General features: G+C 39.2%; 1 protein-coding gene across 16 annotated transcripts in view; it reads right to left on the bottom strand.

Moving 5' to 3' along the window:
* The window catches only part of USP6NL (USP6 N-terminal like), a 193,265-nt gene that overhangs the window by 31,847 nt on the left and 143,480 nt on the right, over positions 1–17,938 (bottom strand). For all 16 annotated transcript variants that reach the window (XM_033439201.2, XM_033439206.2, XM_049706144.1 and 13 more), the window contains 2 exons: positions 14,695–14,775; positions 6,648–6,755 (listed from right to left, as the gene is read on the bottom strand). In XM_033439201.2, the coding sequence (XP_033295092.1) occupies positions 6,648–6,755; positions 14,695–14,775 (189 nt within the window). The remainder of the gene's footprint in view (positions 1–6,647; positions 6,756–14,694; positions 14,776–17,938) is intronic.

Raw genomic sequence — 17,938 nt, 5'->3', positions numbered from 1 at the left:
ATATACATGTGTTATATTGACCTATTTACCATGTACTGGAAATATATATTTCTGTTAAAACCAATTCTAGTAAATATATATAACTGTTAATTCCTGACTTACGCTAAAAGTGGAAAAAACAAGGCTTCCCGGAATATGTTTGTGTGTTAAATGTTTTGTGAGTATGTGGGTTTTGTGTCTTGAGGTAGGAACTCAGAGAAGGGCAGCTTCTGCAGCTTTTCAAAACATGAGCACTTCCACAGTGTTTTAAAACACTTCAGAGTTCTGAAGACCAAGGAAGATATTTATACTATTGTACTAGAGAACCGTACAACCACTAAAATAGTATTGTATGCTATTTCTGATAAAAGTTGGTCCAAGAGACATTACAAAAATTTAGCTTTAAAAATAATAATCTTTACATATTTGTTCTTTAAATATCTTAAAAAAAAAATAAGGTAGTCGGCAAGCAAAGAGGTTTCAATTATTGTTCCGCAGGCCCCCTGGTAAAAGATGAGGTATCAAAACACAGAAAGAAAATGTTTGACAAGACATGATAAAATATGCTTTAAAATAAAATTTAGCTGAAAGGGAGAAAAACACCCAAAGACATCTATAATGTCAATTACTCTAGAAAACTTTTCCTGAAGATGGCGGTGTGGGAAGACGTGGAGTTAGCACCTCCCCACTAAAGCACCTGCCGGCCGCTGGTGGGGGTCTCTGACACCCAAGGAGACGGGAGGAACCCCAAAGTGAACCAGTAGGACGTAGGGGGACTGAGGCGGGAGGAGAAGTGGAGGCCAGACAGGATCGGCGCCCCCGAGGCCGGGGAGATCAGGAGAGGCAGCCGGGAGGGACTCTCCAGGAAGAGCGGGAGGGGAGAGAAGCGGAGGGCGATCGCCTGGCCCACACGGGCCGGGGAGCCTGCTGAGCTCCCAAGCCGGTATCCCCCGCTCCAAAGCCCCCTCCAGGCCGCGTGGGTGCTGGGGGTATAGGAGGGAGGCCGGGGAGATCAGGAGAGGCAGGTGGGAGGGGCCCTCCGGGAGGAGCAGGAGAGGAGCAGAGGGCGATTGCCCCACCCACTCAGGCACGGGGAGCCTGCTGGGCTCCCAGGTGAGGTCCCCTGACAGCTGAGACCAGGGGCGGGGGGCACGCCTGGGCCCCTTCTGTTCCTTGAGCCTAAGCCTCACCCCTCACAGCCTTTTCCAGCCCTGTGGGTCCTGAGCATTGGCCCCGCCCACTGCCCAAACCTCACCCTTGCTTAGGCCCCGCCCTCCACAGCCAAGGCCTTCCCAACCCCCTCTTTTATTGTTTTTTCTTTTCCCTCCTCCTCTTTTTTTTTTTTTTTTTTTTTACTATTGTGGTACTGACGTACCTTCTGGTTGTTGATTTATCTATACTTTTATTTTTATATTCCTTCTAACATATCTGTTAGTTTCCTAGACTAATTTTATTTTTTTACTTTGTTATTGTTCTTTTTTTGGCAAGGATTCTTCAATATATACAAATCAATCAGGGTGATACACCATATTAACAAATTAAGTAATAAAAACCATATGATCATCTCAATAGATGCAGAAAAAGCTTTTGACAAAATTCAACACCCATTTATGATAAAAACTCTCCAGAAAAAGGGCACAGAGGGAACCTACCTCAACATAATAAAGGCCATAAATGACAAACCCACAGCAAGCATCATACTCAATGGTGAAAAACTGAAAGCATTTCCACTAAGATCAGGAAAAAGACAAGGATGTCCACTCTCACCACTCTCATTCAACATAGTTTTGGAAGTCCTGGACACAGTAATCAGAGAAGAAAAAGAAAGAAAAGGCATAAAAATTGGAAAAGAAGAAGTAAAACTGTTACTGTTTGCTGATGACATAATACTATACATAGAAAATCCTAAAGATGCCACCAGAAAACTACTAGAACTAATCAATGAATCTGATAAGGTTGCAGGATACAAAATTAATGCACAGAAATCTCTAGCATCCCTACACACCAACAACGAAAAACCAGAAAGAGAAATTAAGGAAACACTCCCATTTACCACTGCAACAAAAAGAATAAAACACCTAGGAATAAACCTGCCTAAGGAGGCGAAAGACTTGTACTCAGAAAACTATAAAACACTGATGAGAGAAATCAAAGATGACAAACAGATGGAGAAATATACCATGGTCTTGGATTGGAAGAATCAATACTGTGAAAATGACTATACTACCCAAAGCAATCTACAGATTCAATGCAATCTCTATCAAACTATCAATGGCAGTCTTCACAGAATTAGAACAAAAAAGTTTACAATTCGTATGGAAACACAGAAGACCCCAAATAGACAAAGCAATCTTGAGAAAGAAAAACGGAGTTGGAGGAATCAGGCTCCCTGACTTCAAACTATACCACAAAGCTACCGTAATCAAGACAGTATGGTACTGGCACAAAAACAGAAATATGGATCAATGGTACAGGACAGAATGCCCAGAGATAAACCTACGCACATATGGGCACCTAATTTACGACAAAGAAGGCAAGAACATATAGTGGAGAAAAGACAGCCTCCTCAATAAGTGGTGCTGGGAAAACTGGATAGCTACATATAAAAGAATGAAATTAGAACACTACCTAACACCATACACAGAAATAAACTCCAAATGGATTAAAGACTTACATGTAAGACCAGACACTATAAAACTCTTAGAGGAAAACACAGGAAAAATGCTCTTTGACATAAAACACAGCAGGATCTTTTTTGACCCACCTCCTAGAGTAACAGAAATAAAAACAAAAATAAACAAATGGGACTTAATTAAACTTAAAAGCTTTTACACAGAAAAGGAAACCATAAACAAGACAAAAAGACAACCTCAGAACGGGAGAAAATATTTGCAAATGCAACAACAAAGGATTAATCTCCAAAATATATAAACTGCTCATGAAGTTCAATATCAAAAAATGAACAATCCAGTTAAAAAATAGGTGGAAGACCTAAATAGACATTTCACCAAGGAAGACATACAGATAGCCAAGAGGCACATGAAAAGATGCTCAGCATCACTAATTATTAGAGAAATGCAAATCAAACCTACAATGAGGTATCACTTCACACTGGTCAGACTGGCCATTATCAAAAAATCTAGAAACTATAAATGCTGGAAAGGGTGTGGTGAAAAGGGAACCCTCCTGCACTGTTCATGGGAATGTAAATTGATAATACCACTATGGAAAACAGTATGGAGGTTCCTTAAACTAAAAACAGAACTACCATATGACCCAGCAATCCCACTACTGGGCATATACCCTGAGAAAACGATAATTCAAAGAGACATGTACCACAATGTTCACTGCAGCACTATTTACAACAGCCAAGACACGGAACCAACCTAAATGTCCACTGACAGATGAATGGATAAAGAAGATGTGGCACATATATACAATGGAATATTACTCAGCCATAAAAAGAAACAAAACTGAGTTACTTGTAGTGAGGTGGATGGACCTAGAGTCTGTCATACAGAGTGAAGTAAGTCAGAAAGAGAAAATTAATACCATATGCTAACGCACATATATAGAATCTAAAGAAAAAAAATGGTACTGATGAACCTAGTTGCAGGGCAGGAATAAAGAGGTAGACATAGAGAATGGACTTGAGGACACGGGTGGGAGGGCGAAGCTGGGACGAAGTGAGAGTAGCATCGACATATATACACTACGGAATGTAAAACAGTTGGCTGGTGGGAAGCAGCAGCACAGCACAGGAATATCGGCTCAGTGCTTTGTGATGATGACCTAGAGGGATGGGATAGGGAGGATGGGAGGGAGGCTACCTAGAGGGAGGGGATATGGGGACATGTGTATGCATATGGCTGATTTGCTTGGTTGTGCAACAGAAACTAACACAGTACTGTGAAGCAATTATACTCCAATAAAGATCTATTAAAAAAAATTACTCTAGAGGACAAGAAAATTCAACATAAGACCTCATAACAGAAACAAAGCCCAGTTAAGCAGGTAAAAAATAATAGAGCAGAAAGATTATTTATGTCCTAGAATGGTTACAAGCCAATGTGCAGAATATAGGAAATCAAGCATATTTCTTATCTTAATGAAAGGAGGTGTAAGCAACTTCTAAGGTTACTCTGAGATTGGGTGGGTTAAGATCCATGAGTGTCACAATAATAAAGAATAAACATTTTACTTAAAAGAAATAGGAATGTAATGAACCTATAAACCTGAGAGCAGAAGTACAGTGGAAAGTATCTGGATGAAAAACTAGCAATTTCACTGTGGGTTTGGCCAACAAGATTACTAAGTCTTGCTAAGGCTGCAGGTGAGGTTGTTATCCACTGTCACTGGACCTCTGCCACCTGTGAGAGAGAGCACTATACTCCAGAGAGACAGATAACAATGAGATACAATTAAAAGAACAGGAGAAATAGCAGGTAAGAGCACTGGCTCAGGAATGAGGACAATTCCACCATTTGAGAAAAATCTTAGTATCAATAGATTAAGAAAAAGTAGTTTTATTCCCATTGAATTTCCCATTTCAGGACAGCAATTTATACTACTTTTGCAAAGAGAGAGAAAAAGAAAGTAACTGGGAAAGGAAGACTTGGTTAAATGCTAGAGGAATCTCAAGTAGTAAAAATAATGCTTATGATAGCGCTGAAAATTACAAGCTTGAAATGATTGGTGGGCAAGTCATTTCTTTTCTTATTACTGTATACTGGATATACAGTAACTGGATAATTTTATTCTATGTAGAAAAAGCCTGAACCACAGTTCTAATATTAGCATATGTACTGGGTTGAATAGCATCCACCCCAAATTCCTGTCTACCTAGAACCTGGGCCTATGATCTGATTTGGAAATAGGGTCTTTACAGATGTAGTCAAGTTAAGAGGAGGTCATACTAGATTAGGGTCGACCCTAAATCCAATGACTAGAGTCCTTAGAAGGTGAGACAGAGACACACACAAGGAAAGGCCACATGAGGACAGAGGGAGAGACTGGAGTGACGCAGCCTCAAGCCAAAGAACACCCGGGATGCCGGCAACTCCAGGATCTAGGAAGAGTCAAGGAAAGGTTCTTCCCTAAAGCGTTGGGATGGAGCATGGCCCTGCTGACACCCTGATCTCAGACTTCTATCCTCTGGAACTGCAGGAGAATAAATGTTTGTTGTTTTCAGCCACTCCGTTTGTGGGACTTTGTCATGGCAGCCCCAGGAAACCAAAACAGCATGCTAAGTAAAATTTTCTTCTTTATTAATTAAATAAATTATTTACTGAGCACCCACCCTATGAGAGGCACACTATACTAGGGGCTGGGGTTAGATTTTAAATATTTCTCTCAGATATCATTTTTCAATACTGGTTCTAAAACTAAGACATTAAAGGCAAACATCTAATCAACCATCTAAAATAATTTGAAACTCTAAAATCCTGAGACAAAATTTATATTCTGTGCAGGGTCCAAACAACTAATTTAAAAACTCTTTACATCATAAAAACCAAGTAACTGTTTAAATTAACCAATATTTATTACATCTTTTTAAAAATTTATTTATTTAATTTATTTATTTTTGGCTGCATTGGGTCTTTGTTGCTGCGCGCGGGCTTTCTCCAGTTGCGGTGAGCGGGGGCTACTCTTTGTTGCGGTGCGTGGGCTTCTCACTGCAGTGGCTTCTCTTGTTGCGGAGCACGGGCTCTAGGTGCACGGGCTTCAGTAGTTGCAGCACGTGGGCTCAGTAGTTGCGGCTCACGGGCTCTAGAGCACAGGCTCAGTAGTTGTGGTGCACGGGCTTAGTTGCTCCGTGGCACGTGGGATCTTCCCAGACCAGGCCTCGAACCTGTGTCCGCTGTATGGGCAGGCGGATTCTCAACCACTGTGCCACGAGGGAAGCCCTATTACCTTACATCTTGATGAAATTTTGCTTATTTATACATAAATATAAAAATATCAAAAGAGCATTCCAAAGCCCCTTTTATAATTGGTGTTGGGTTTAAATGACAAATAATTTGTCTTTATTTCAGTTATTCGGTCTTATTCTATTTATATACATTTTCTGAGGAACAGATTTCAAAGTTACTTTTATTATAATTTGTCTTTATTTCAGTTATTCTATCTTAATTTATTCTATTTATATACATTTTCTGAGATTTCAAAGTTATTTTTATTTTTAATTTTTTTAAATTTACATTTCCTTTTTTATTAGTGACATTGAACACTTTTTCTAAGGCACAAAGTTATTTTTAGATATATGTTTCTTATTCCTTTCAAAGGTTAATATAAAATTTAGGTTTAGAAAGGGTATAGCTGAGATGACAAGGAGGTAAATTTAATGCCCTGACTAACATACAGAAAGCATTACTGATCACTGAGTGAAACGTTTAACTTTTTATAAATAAAAAATAAAACCTAGAATACTGTAACAATCTTAGGGGAAAGAAGAAGAAAACAGTCAATCATACACAGGCAGCCATTGGATAAACTGAATTCTGGTGTTATTTTCCCAAAAACTCTAAAAGTGACATTGTAAATCTCTTTATTATTAATACTACATTGCAAATGAGTAGCTACAACCAGGTGTTAGTCAATTTTCCTTACAAATATGCCCCAACATTGAATGATCGTTTCAAAATAACAGGCTGGCTCTCGGTACTCACACTATATAGGTCTCTGGTTTCTTCCTTCATTTTCGGGATCTCCAGGAGGAGGGCCCAGACTTCCCCTCTGAGCTGGAGTGGGATTCCTTTGTAAATTCTCCTATGAAACTTATTAAAAGAAACATAAATTGAAAGTTACAAACTGACAAAGCTTAGACTAGTCCCTTAAATCAAACTAATGAATATTTGTTAGTCTTTTCTTTTCAAAGGATTCCTCATAACTGATACAATTTAACATGGCACATTTGGATCCTCTCATCTCTACTTTTCAGATCCAAACAGGGAGGCATATACAGAGAAAGCACAGAATAAACAAGAAAATGTTAAGTATGCCCAGTACATTAGTTATTTTCATACACTGCAAAGGTGTTCCTTCAGTGGCACGAGAGCACAATCAGTGCTGTTCTTTAAGTTGTGAACATCTGACTTACACACTCCCCATTGATATAACTAACTAGATACACATTTTCTTCTTTTTCCCTCCTACATCTAAAAGGTTCCAAATAGCAAAAGGGTTCTCTTGTGTCAAAGTGCCTTCAAGGAGGGTAGAGTCTCTCTAGAACCTTCTCATAACTCAATGTGACCTACAGTCTTCATTCAAGTCCACCTCCACCCCCCAAACACATACTCTCTCCCTCTTCCCTCTCCTCTTCCCAATTCTGGAGCGTTTCTTCAGGAAAACCTCTGTCCTCTTCTTAATGACATTGATCCTATCTGACCAGACAAAAATAGTGAAAAATTTCCATCAAGAAGGAGCATCATCACCTTTGAATGAAATTAGGTATAAATCATCAGCATCATTAACACTCTGGGTCCTTGAAAGTACACTGCCATCACTCTAAGAATCTTAAGACTCACCATACCTCTCCATCTTCTTGTAATTATATCTTTTTTCTCAAGGCTAATTACGTATTCAAAATAACATATAAACCTATTATGCTCATTACAAAGTTGTGCATAAGGAAACTTTGAAACTTAAAAGTAGATGAAACTTAAAAGGAAATGATTAAACAAATTATGGCAGAAACTTCAGGAGCGAGGTAAGAATAAGTACATAGTTACCTTTATGATCAAAATAATATATTGAAGTAGTACGGCCAAGAAAATAAGATGCAAGTTCTAATAATTGAGATGTTGACGAGCTATGAACTAATAAGCAGAACTTCAACTTCTACAATTATACTAGATTTTTAAAAATGAAACCTTTAGTAACTAAATTATGATGTAGCTTTAAGAAACTCTGTGATTTTAAATCAGTGACACTATAGAATAACTTTTCCTTTGAAACACTGAATACTGTGAAGTTGATTCAATCAGATAATTACATACATAATCTCAGTTTTGTTCTCTTGGTATAAACACAGTAAGTCTCAAATTTGAAATTCCAGCAGACAGTGACTAGAAACACTGAAGTTTTAACTTATGTGGTAGATGTAACTGGAAGAATATGTACAGAAAGGCTTTGTATAAACTAGACTCTGCTTCTTCAACATTTCCCATGTACTAAACATTTACCACCATTAACTGCAAACAGTGTGGTTTAAAAAAAAGTGAATTTAAGATTTACTTTCCAAAGAAAGTTTATCATCTATATTCATTTCAAAATTATGATAAACTTTTTTTTTTTTTGCAGTACGCGGGCCTCTCACTGTTGTGGCCTCTCCCATTGTGGAGCACAGGCTCCGGACCCGTAGGCTCAGCGGCCATGGCTCACGGGCCCAGCCGCTCCGCGGCATGTGGGATCTCCCCGAACCGGGGCACGAACCTGTGTCCCTGCATCGGCAGGCGGACTCTCAACCACTGCGCCACCAGGGAAGCCCCTAAACTTAACTTTTTAAAGGAATATCATCCACTAAAAGTAACTTCAAATTATCTCCTGAATTTCTAGAGTAAGGATGTTAAAATGAAAGCAATTAATATGAATACCAGAATGTGGGAACTATTGCAAATGTGAAAAGTGAAATTTTGATAGTCAAGTAAAACATGATGGCAGGTAAAAAGATAAACTTTGATGGACCTGAATGTCCATTAGATGGATGTTTTTCAATGAGTAAGATAGGAACCACATGCATTTCTTATACTGTATCACTTACAAAGGTTTTGGACATTATTTACTGCTTTCATTCAATTCTGTATTCACCAACTGTACATAAATTACCGTTCATTGTTTATCCTAAAGTTAAATCTAGATTTAGAAAAACAAAACATTAAATTGCCATGATTCAATGAAGAAGAAATAATAGAAAGATTTCAGGTAGAAATAAAAAATTAATGGTCCTAGTGTTATTCCAGGGATAAAACGAAAAATGAGGCATGTCTAGAAAAGGCTCAAAAAGAAACTCTGATGCACTGTCATTATCATCATCAACAGTAACAGTTAAAATCAGCTTTTACTGAGCATTTACTATGTACAGGAAACTGTTTAAAACTATTTACATATGTTGTCTCATTCAATGATATTAATAATTCTATGAGATATTATTACCCCAATTTTACAAATGCTGACAGTGAATCACAAAAAGATTCAGTAACTTGCCCAAAGACACACAGAAGATGTTACCCGTTAGTAGAAGATACTGATTTTATATTTTATAAAAAGCAAAGACCATCTTTCTAAAACCATGGTGTTATGTAGTATATCTACTGTCCTGCTTAACTGGACTTACTAAAATACATGGAATGGAAAATATTAATGAAATTGAAGAGCAGAAAGCATTAAAAATAAAATTATAAAATTGTAAAATAAAATAAAATTATAATCAAAACCCAAAAGGAATATAAAAAGGGATGTATCTGGATTCAAGCTGTGCAAGGGAATGAGATGAAACATGTATACAAAGTAAGATACAGTAGAAAAAGAATCAAATTATGATATCTTAAAATAAGCATTTTAAATTATAGTTACTATTTTTCAAGTACTTCTACTGTTACATGACAGACTGACACTGTGGTTACAGATCTTTCCTCACAAATTTTCAACTATCGTAGAAATTCTGGAAATTTTGTAAAACAAAGTAGGAATCGTATCAAAGCACAACAATTATAATAAAACCTGCTTATTCTCCAGAACAGTAGCACAGTTTTCATTTGTTGAGAATCTTTCAATTGACAAAGCAGTATCTCACACCTTCCAGGACAGCTCTGTAATGTCGGCAGGGCAGGTGCTACTCCAGTTTAAAAGGAAGGGAATCAAGGGACAAAGAAGTGGCCTGCCTAGGCCAAGAATTCCATCTTCCTGCTCCTGCTTCAGGATATTTCTGCCAAATCACACTGCCCCTTAGAGATCACAACTTTATTAAAGTAGTAGAATTTATCAGTAGAAGGGGACAGCTGGTCATCTCAACTCAAAAGTGAACAACATTCGTTCATTCATTGTAAACAGAAACTGTAATGACTTTCTGCTTTGTGGCCAATGCTTACTAGGTACTATGGATACAAACTTGAAAAAGTTCTGTGGAGTTCACAGTGTAGTGGGGAAGATAATCATAGAATCATATAATTATAAACATAATCCTTTGTAATAAGGTCACATATGTTAATTCCTATCAGAGCTGAGTATCACACCCTGAGGGGCAAGTCGTGATAGACATCACCCCCACCAGAGGTGGGCCTGGGTGGTAATGGGAGAATGGCAGGTGCCACGCTGTCTAATCTGGGGGAGTGATTTCAGGGGGCAGCTGGCCCTTACGGAACAGACACGAGATTCTAAGGGGAACCAGAAACAGTTTAGGGATAAAGGTGTTGGGGGCAGGGGCAGTGAATCTGCTGTGGTGGTCACTTCTTTATTGGTCCAACACCGGGGCTCTCATCCCAAGACTATACCAGAGATACTATAATGGAGGAAGGAGGGTGAGTTCTGCGGGAGAGAGTAAGGAAAGATTTCCTTTAGAGAGGATGACAACAAACTCAACATAAAGGATATGCAGGAATTTTCCAGGAAGGAGAAATGAGGATGGGGACGAGGGTAAAGATAGTGATAAATCAAACAATAATAGCAATGTTAGTAACACCAGTTACACTAACTAACATTTTATGATTATTTATTAGGACCTGAGATATGTTTCTAGATCAAAGTATTCCTCGTAGTATTTTTACATTCCTAAAGAGGTAGGTACAGTGCTTATCATGTCCATTTTACAGATGAGAAAATCAGGTGTAGAAAGGTTTAGTAATAAGCTCAAAGTCACACAACTAATACACTGTGGAAGAAGAACTGAAATTCAAGTAGTCAGATTTCATAGATCATAGTCTGAACAATCATGATATATATAGAACTTTTATATGTTGGATTTTAATATTTTAATATTCCAATTTGAAAAGTACTAACTTTAAAATTCTGTTACAATTTTATTTTATGGGTATGATCTCTGTTCACTTGCCAATAAAATCAAGCGGTCTATTTCAGTCACACAGATACATTTAAAAATCCATCAACTAAAAAAAAAAACATTTTTTTTCCATCAACTGACCTAATGTTTTCAACACGTCTTTGTAACCTTACTGGTTTCAAAATAGTGATAAATGTGCAGTGCATGTCAGCATGGCTGCGAGTGAGTAAACTTTTCAGCCCAGCAAGTTTGGCTCAGTTTGGTGGGACTATCAAAACTGCAAGTGAACTCCAGGAGACAAAAGTTTACTCTCTGAGCTGCCTGTGCTCTTCATTGCCTTCATTTCCTTCAGTCGTCCCTGCTCCGTTGGTCCCTTCGTCTCTGTCTCCAAATAGGCCCACGTCTCCTGAGTCTGGATCTGAAAGCTTTAGAACCCACAAGGCCCTAATGCCTCTTACAACCACTTTCTATTTCCTTCCGGCCTTTTACTGACAAACACCGAAAGGGAGAGCTAGCAAACAGATGGTATCTGGACGTAGCATCTCTTGCTTGTCACTAATAATGGCCTTGAGAAATTTATTTCTAAACATCGTGCCTCCATTTTCACATCAGTACAGTCAAATGTTGGCTAATATGAGTCTGTTAGTTACCTGACGAACAAAGGTCCATTCAGTTATTTAACCAGAAAAAAAAATGTGTATCTGTAGTAGGAACTCTGCTGTGACAGAGCTTAGACACAGTTATATAATGGCTAGTTAAATCAGAATGGCCTCTACTTAGCAGAGATAACTTCATCTCTTCATTTAATAGATTGTATTTTAAAAATACACTATGACTGTACATAGGGGGCAGTCACTGTGAAAACACAGGCAACCGTAATGGCAACTATTTTTCATTAAATCTTATATTCTAAAAATCCAAATATTCTTATCAGAGCTATATATTTTTATTTCAAGATATTTTTAGATACTTCTTTGTACCACTACTACATAAGTAAGGAGCCTGTTGAGAGAAAACTTATACCTCCCTTTGGAAGAGAAGAAAAATATATACTACTTTTTAACTTCAATGCAACTTAAAACTGGGTATGAACTGAGAGCAGCATTCTTTTAGAAGGTACATTCTACCTCATACCAGATTGGACCATATATATCATCAAATAACTCTAGCATTATAGCTGTGGGAAAATACTTTAAAATTATTCATGAAAGGAAGAGCTCTACTAAAATCCCTCTTACTGGGAAGTATGTTAGCCAGAGTTGCTGTGAGCGTAACAGCCCAGTAGAATGCTCATTTTTACAGAGGCTTATATACTTTCAGACAAAGTATAAAGCCACACAATTCTACAAATATTTTATTGAACTGAAGCTGAGACGAAAGTGTAGGTGCAACACATCAAAACTGATCCTGTAATTAGCGCTTGAGACCTTTCCACAAAGATGTCAGGTGAAGTAGTTGTCAGTTTTAGGCCAGTCTGAGAAGCAGAGTGTTAAACAAGAGCACAGGGGTCATGACCAACATCCTACTCTGAACGGATTCTTCTTGAAGCACCTTAATGAAATCAGCAACCCAGAAATGAACTTACTCCTGATGAAATAAAATAGTAAGAGTCTAATGGAATTTAAATAGGGATATTTAGGATGCTCAAAAAGAAGAGTGACCTTATTCCTGTGAGATACCCCATGACAAAAAGATTTCCATGGCTGAATAAGTGTCATGCAATTTAAGGTCCCTCTTGAAAATTTCTACCACGTTATAATATTAAAGATGATGCAGCATCCTGTAGTAAAGAAACCTGCTTACCTCGGTTCAGCTTTATCCCAACTTTATTTAACCAGAGAGCCCCTTTCTCATGTAATAATAAACAACACTTACTGACTGCATATTAAGTATCAGGCACTATTCTTTGTGCTTTACATGAATTAACTTATTTAATCCTCAAAACGACTCTGTGAAGGAGGTATTGTGATTACCCCCATTTTACAGACAAGTAAACTAAGGCAGAAAAAGGTTAAATACCTTCCTCCAGGTCATACTACTAGTAATGTGGCAGAGCTAGGGATTGAACCTAGGAGAGTCTATTGCTTAACCATTAGGCAACAATGCTTTTGTGTAATACCCGTTAGACCCCAAGGAACTGCTGCTCCCTGGAATTCTTGTTGGTAAAGGCTGACACACAACAATTTATATCTATGTAAAAAGGAAAAAATATATAATGCATGGAAAAAAAGTGTGAGGAAACAGACAAAAATCCTAACAGCTCACTGTTTTGCTGTAGGATTATGGAAGATTTCTTTTTTCCCTTTAAATATTTTTTACTGCCCAACCTTCTTTCAAAAAACTGATAGCAGTAGTCAACCCTATTGAATGTTTATTATATGCGAGGTGCAATGCCAAGTGCTTTATATGCATGAAATCATTAAATCTTCATCTCTTTGAAATGGGTATTGTTATCTCCACTTTATAGATGAGGAAACCGAGGCTTAGATGTCAGCTGTTCTCAAGGCATGGGCCATGAGGTCAAGACTATTTTTGTAATGATACTAAACCATTATTTGCCTCTTTCCCTATGTTGACTTTGGCACTGGGAGCACAAAAGCCATGGTGGTGAAGCCCCTGGCACCTCAACACAAACTGAGGCAGAGGAAGCACTGTGCTGGCAGTCACTGCATTCTTTCCTCACAGTTTAAAAAAGAGGTCAGTTCGCTTAGGAGTGCCCTTGACGAAGCAGTAGAAACTATTAATTTCATTCGATCTCAATCCTGAATACACACACGTCTTATTAATATTCTGAGAGATGAGGTGGAACGCACACAGAGCAGAGTGTCGGCCTCAAGAAAGAGCATTTATGAAACTGTATGAATCGCGATCTGAACCAACTGCTTTGGTCACGGACACCGTCATTACTTGAAAGAACGACTGACCAGCCAATCGTGGTTGTTGACACTGGGTACTTAGCAGACATTCTTCTCAAAAATAAATGAAGTAAGCCACTTTAAGGAAAATACCTGACAGTATTTTTGCCCCTGATAACATCTGCCCTTTCAAGCAAAAGTTAGAATTTTGGAAAACTTACACCACTAGGAACTTCACAGCTTCCCAATATTTAAGGAAGAATAGTAGGAATTAGTAGGAATTCCTACTGATTAGATTAGTAGGAATATTAATAGATGTATGCACTTTTACAAATTGATTCAAAACAGCACAGAGTCAATGCGGGGTAAAAAGATCTGGGGCGGGGTGCGAGGGTGGTCTGCTAGAAGCTTTAGGACAAGGAGACGCTCCTGCTTCACGGAAAGCTTTCAGAGGCCAGGCCTCTCTCCTTCTGAGCAGAGAGACAGGGGGATACAAAGCCTGGAATGACGGCAATAATCCTGATCCCAAAGGGAAGGCAAGCGACACTGAAGTAGGCAGAGAAGAGAGACGGAAAGAAACGAAATCACAGGCAACATAACCAAGCGGCGGAATTCAATCATCCCCGAAAGCCAGCTGGCCTCTGGACTGTCCGCCACATCCTCTCAATTCCTGCAACCCATCTGAACTGGCTATTCTGTGACAGCACAAAGACTCCTAATTTGAGGCATTCCACTCAATTAAATTACACTTAAAAATTTTTTAAGAATATGAACATAATACTCTTATAATTAAAGAGGAACTTTTACTGGGAAAATCCACATTGAATTTGTATAGCTTCATAAGGAAGTAACATTTTTAATTACCTTTTCAGTGTTCTTGTATTTTTCCCATCCTTTTAGCATTTTCAACCATTTAGTAGTTCTTTCAATTTCCAGGTGCTTTTGCTAAAAATAAAATTGAAATTCATTGTTACTGTTTGTTTTAGGCTTCTTTTACTTACAAATTAGAAAAAACTGTCAAGGAAAATGCTGCTGAAAAAGGACTACTAAAAATGTTATGCTATATTGGACCGCAAATATCCTAACTTTTTTTTTAAAGTTGTATAATTGATGACATTTGTGTCAACAGTATCCCCCCGCCGACGTTAAGACACGTAGGAGATGCTCCATTGGGACAGGTAAAGAGAAAGGGATCACTTACATTTTCTAACATTTTAATCACTGAAAACGCTGGCTACTCTACAAATTTAAGCCGAAAGGAAATTTTAAAACAGTCTGAAATATTTTTATGAAGCATCAAGAACACAACTTCAAAATTCCATTCTCCTTTCACATTTTACCGATTTCTGGCATCTTAATGTTTTCGGTGACAAAGGCGGTTTTGTAAAGGAGAATTGGGCATTACTGGGGGGAGATCATCATATAACTAGCACTACGTTAGTGAAAAACTGTACAAAAATAAGTAATAGTTGCTGTCCCAAGGCAAGTTCACCGCCTGCTAAGGGTACCCGACATGGAATATGCAGTGTTGTGACCTAGAGGCAGAGACGGTGACTCAAGTCCTGTGGAGGGAGCAGTCGAACCCACCCAGGGGCGTCAGAGGAGGCGAGTATAAATGAAGGACTGGAAGAGGGTTAGGGTTTTTATCAAGTGCAACATGGGAAAGAACATTCCGAGAAGCATGGACAGATGTACTTCTTCGACAATGCAGCAGAGTAGGGGGTAAAAAAGGAACCATCCGGAGCTGAGGCTGAACACACTGGTGGGGGTCTTGGCTGTCACACTAAATTAAGATTTGGGGCAAAGCTGGAAACGGGGAAGGTGGCAGAGAAAAGGCTTCTTCCGCACTTCTTTGGTTTCAAGGAGAAGGGGCATTTTTCCTAAGTACTCGGGTGGGCTCTCCAATCTCTTATTCACTCCTATGGTGGTAGAGTGACACTTGATTCGTACATTTAGAAAGAACTGGGTGTGCACAGCCCTCTGTCCCTTTACTTTGGGAGCCCAGCTACCCTCAGAAAATCCATTTGTATTCTGTCCTTTCAGGCAGGAAAAACACCCTCTTCAGCCAAGAAGTCTGGGTGACCCCTGTGCCCATGACCAGGTGAGCAAGTCCTCTCCTCTGGGGGCTCAGCCTAGGAGGCCCCTCGCTGCCGCACACCTAACCTCCTCCCCGCTGACTACTCCATCCACGAAGGCTGAGATGTTCGCTGCTTCCCCACTGCCTGGAACAGAGCCCGGCAGGGTCCACTACTAATGATGACCTTTTCATGAGAACAAAACTCAACAGAATTCTTTCTTATGAGTGAGCTGAGATTCTGCTATTTTGTTAATTCTCCTCGATCCCAGCATTGTCTTTTCAGAAGGCCTAAGTGTATTAAGTGCATCTAAAAAGTAAATGAAATGGAAGACTACACAGGAAAGAAAATGGTTCTGAGGATACATTTTATGCTCAAAAATGTATGCTCGTGGGCTTCCCTGGTGGCGCAGTGGTTGAGAGTCCGCCTGCCGATGCAGGGGACACGGGTTCGTGCCCTGGTCCGGGGAGATCCCACATGCCGTGGAACGGCTGGGCCCGTGGGCCGTGGCCGCTGGGCCTGCGTGTCCGGAGCCTGTGCTCCACAATGGGAGAGGCCACAGCAGTGAGAGGCCCTCGTACCGCAAAAAAAAAAAAAAAAAAGTATGCTCGTTACACCCTTATGAGGTAGGTATAATCACCCCCATTTTTTTTTTTTTTTTGCGGAACGTGGGCCTCTCACTGTTGTGGCCTCTCCCATTGCGGAGCACAGGCTCCGGGCGCGCAGGCTCAGCGGCCATGGCTCACGGGCCCAGCCGCTCCTCGGCACGTGGGATCTTCCCGGACCAGGGCACGAACCCGTGTCCCCTGCAATGGCAGGCGGACTCTCAACCACTGTGCCACCAGGGAAGCCCAATCACCCCCATTTTACAAATAAGGAAACAGAGGCACAAAGGGTCTAATCAACTTCTCCAAGTTCCCGCAACTGGTGAGTTCAAGGCCAGGCAGCGTGGCCCCAGGACCTGCGCTCTAGGCCGCCATATCCTACGCTCTTGCCTCCATCATGTCCCTGCTCTCGTCGGGGATCACAGTTCCTGGATGGAAGCAATAGTTCCTCATCGACGGTCTTCAATCCAGCCTCAAACAGGCAGATGGCATGGGCCCACCATCGATATTTTTAGATTCAAAAGAAGCATAAAATCCCAAAGAAAGTCCTGAATTTAGGAAAAGATTCTCACCAATCAGAATAATTTTATGAAATTTTATTTTTAGGATATCCTTAAAACTCTTTAATTACTTCTTTACTCTTAAAAATTTTGATGGTTTTTTCATAACCAAAGATGATCACTTGTGAGCAAAAGATACCCTGTTATGATTCTCATTTTTCAAAAGATTAAGCATATTCTTCATTATATTATTAGTAATAAAATCTTACAGATGGTTCCAGAAATACGTTTAATTTTAAAACTCAGTGGGGCTCTGAAATCTAATTAATGTTTCTGCTAAATGTTACTTTACAGAAAGCCAAGCTGTGAAAAATTAAGATTGATCTAAGATGCCATTTGGTACTTTCTTGTTCTTCTGCACTTCCCCCCCTGACTTCTTCAAAGCACAATCCCTTTCTCCACCAACAGGAAAACACCAAATAATTCAAGCCCATCCAAGAGTACAATAACATACACTTTGCCAGGAAAAACCCTGCTGAGATCTAGCAGGTCTTTTGCTATCTTTCATTCTTATGACTATTAAATTGTCAATAAATCACTTTAAGAAATAGCTATTCTTTTCTTTAAAGGCACATTTTTGTATTCTAATGCTCATCATATATATAGAGAGATTATTTTAAATGCTACACATTCTCATATGCAAGGATAAAAAAGACGCACACAATTTTCAGAACCATTAAGTATACATTTCTTTCCCCTACAGCAAAAAAGGAAAAAAATACACTTCGGTAAAGCTCCCAGGCTGTAGGATTTTTAAATTATACATCAGTAGTTCAATCAGGTTTAAGTGTTAACTCCATAACTCTGCCCAATCAACTACACCAGACTTGCATGCACTCATGAATCTATAATAAATGGATACAATATA

Source organism: Orcinus orca, chromosome 2 (assembly GCF_937001465.1).
Source record: "Orcinus orca chromosome 2, mOrcOrc1.1, whole genome shotgun sequence".
In the NCBI taxonomy this organism is placed as follows: domain Eukaryota; kingdom Metazoa; phylum Chordata; class Mammalia; order Artiodactyla; family Delphinidae; genus Orcinus; species Orcinus orca.
The sequence above is the reverse complement of the archived record's forward strand: the minus strand, read 5'-3'. Positions and strand labels throughout refer to the sequence as shown.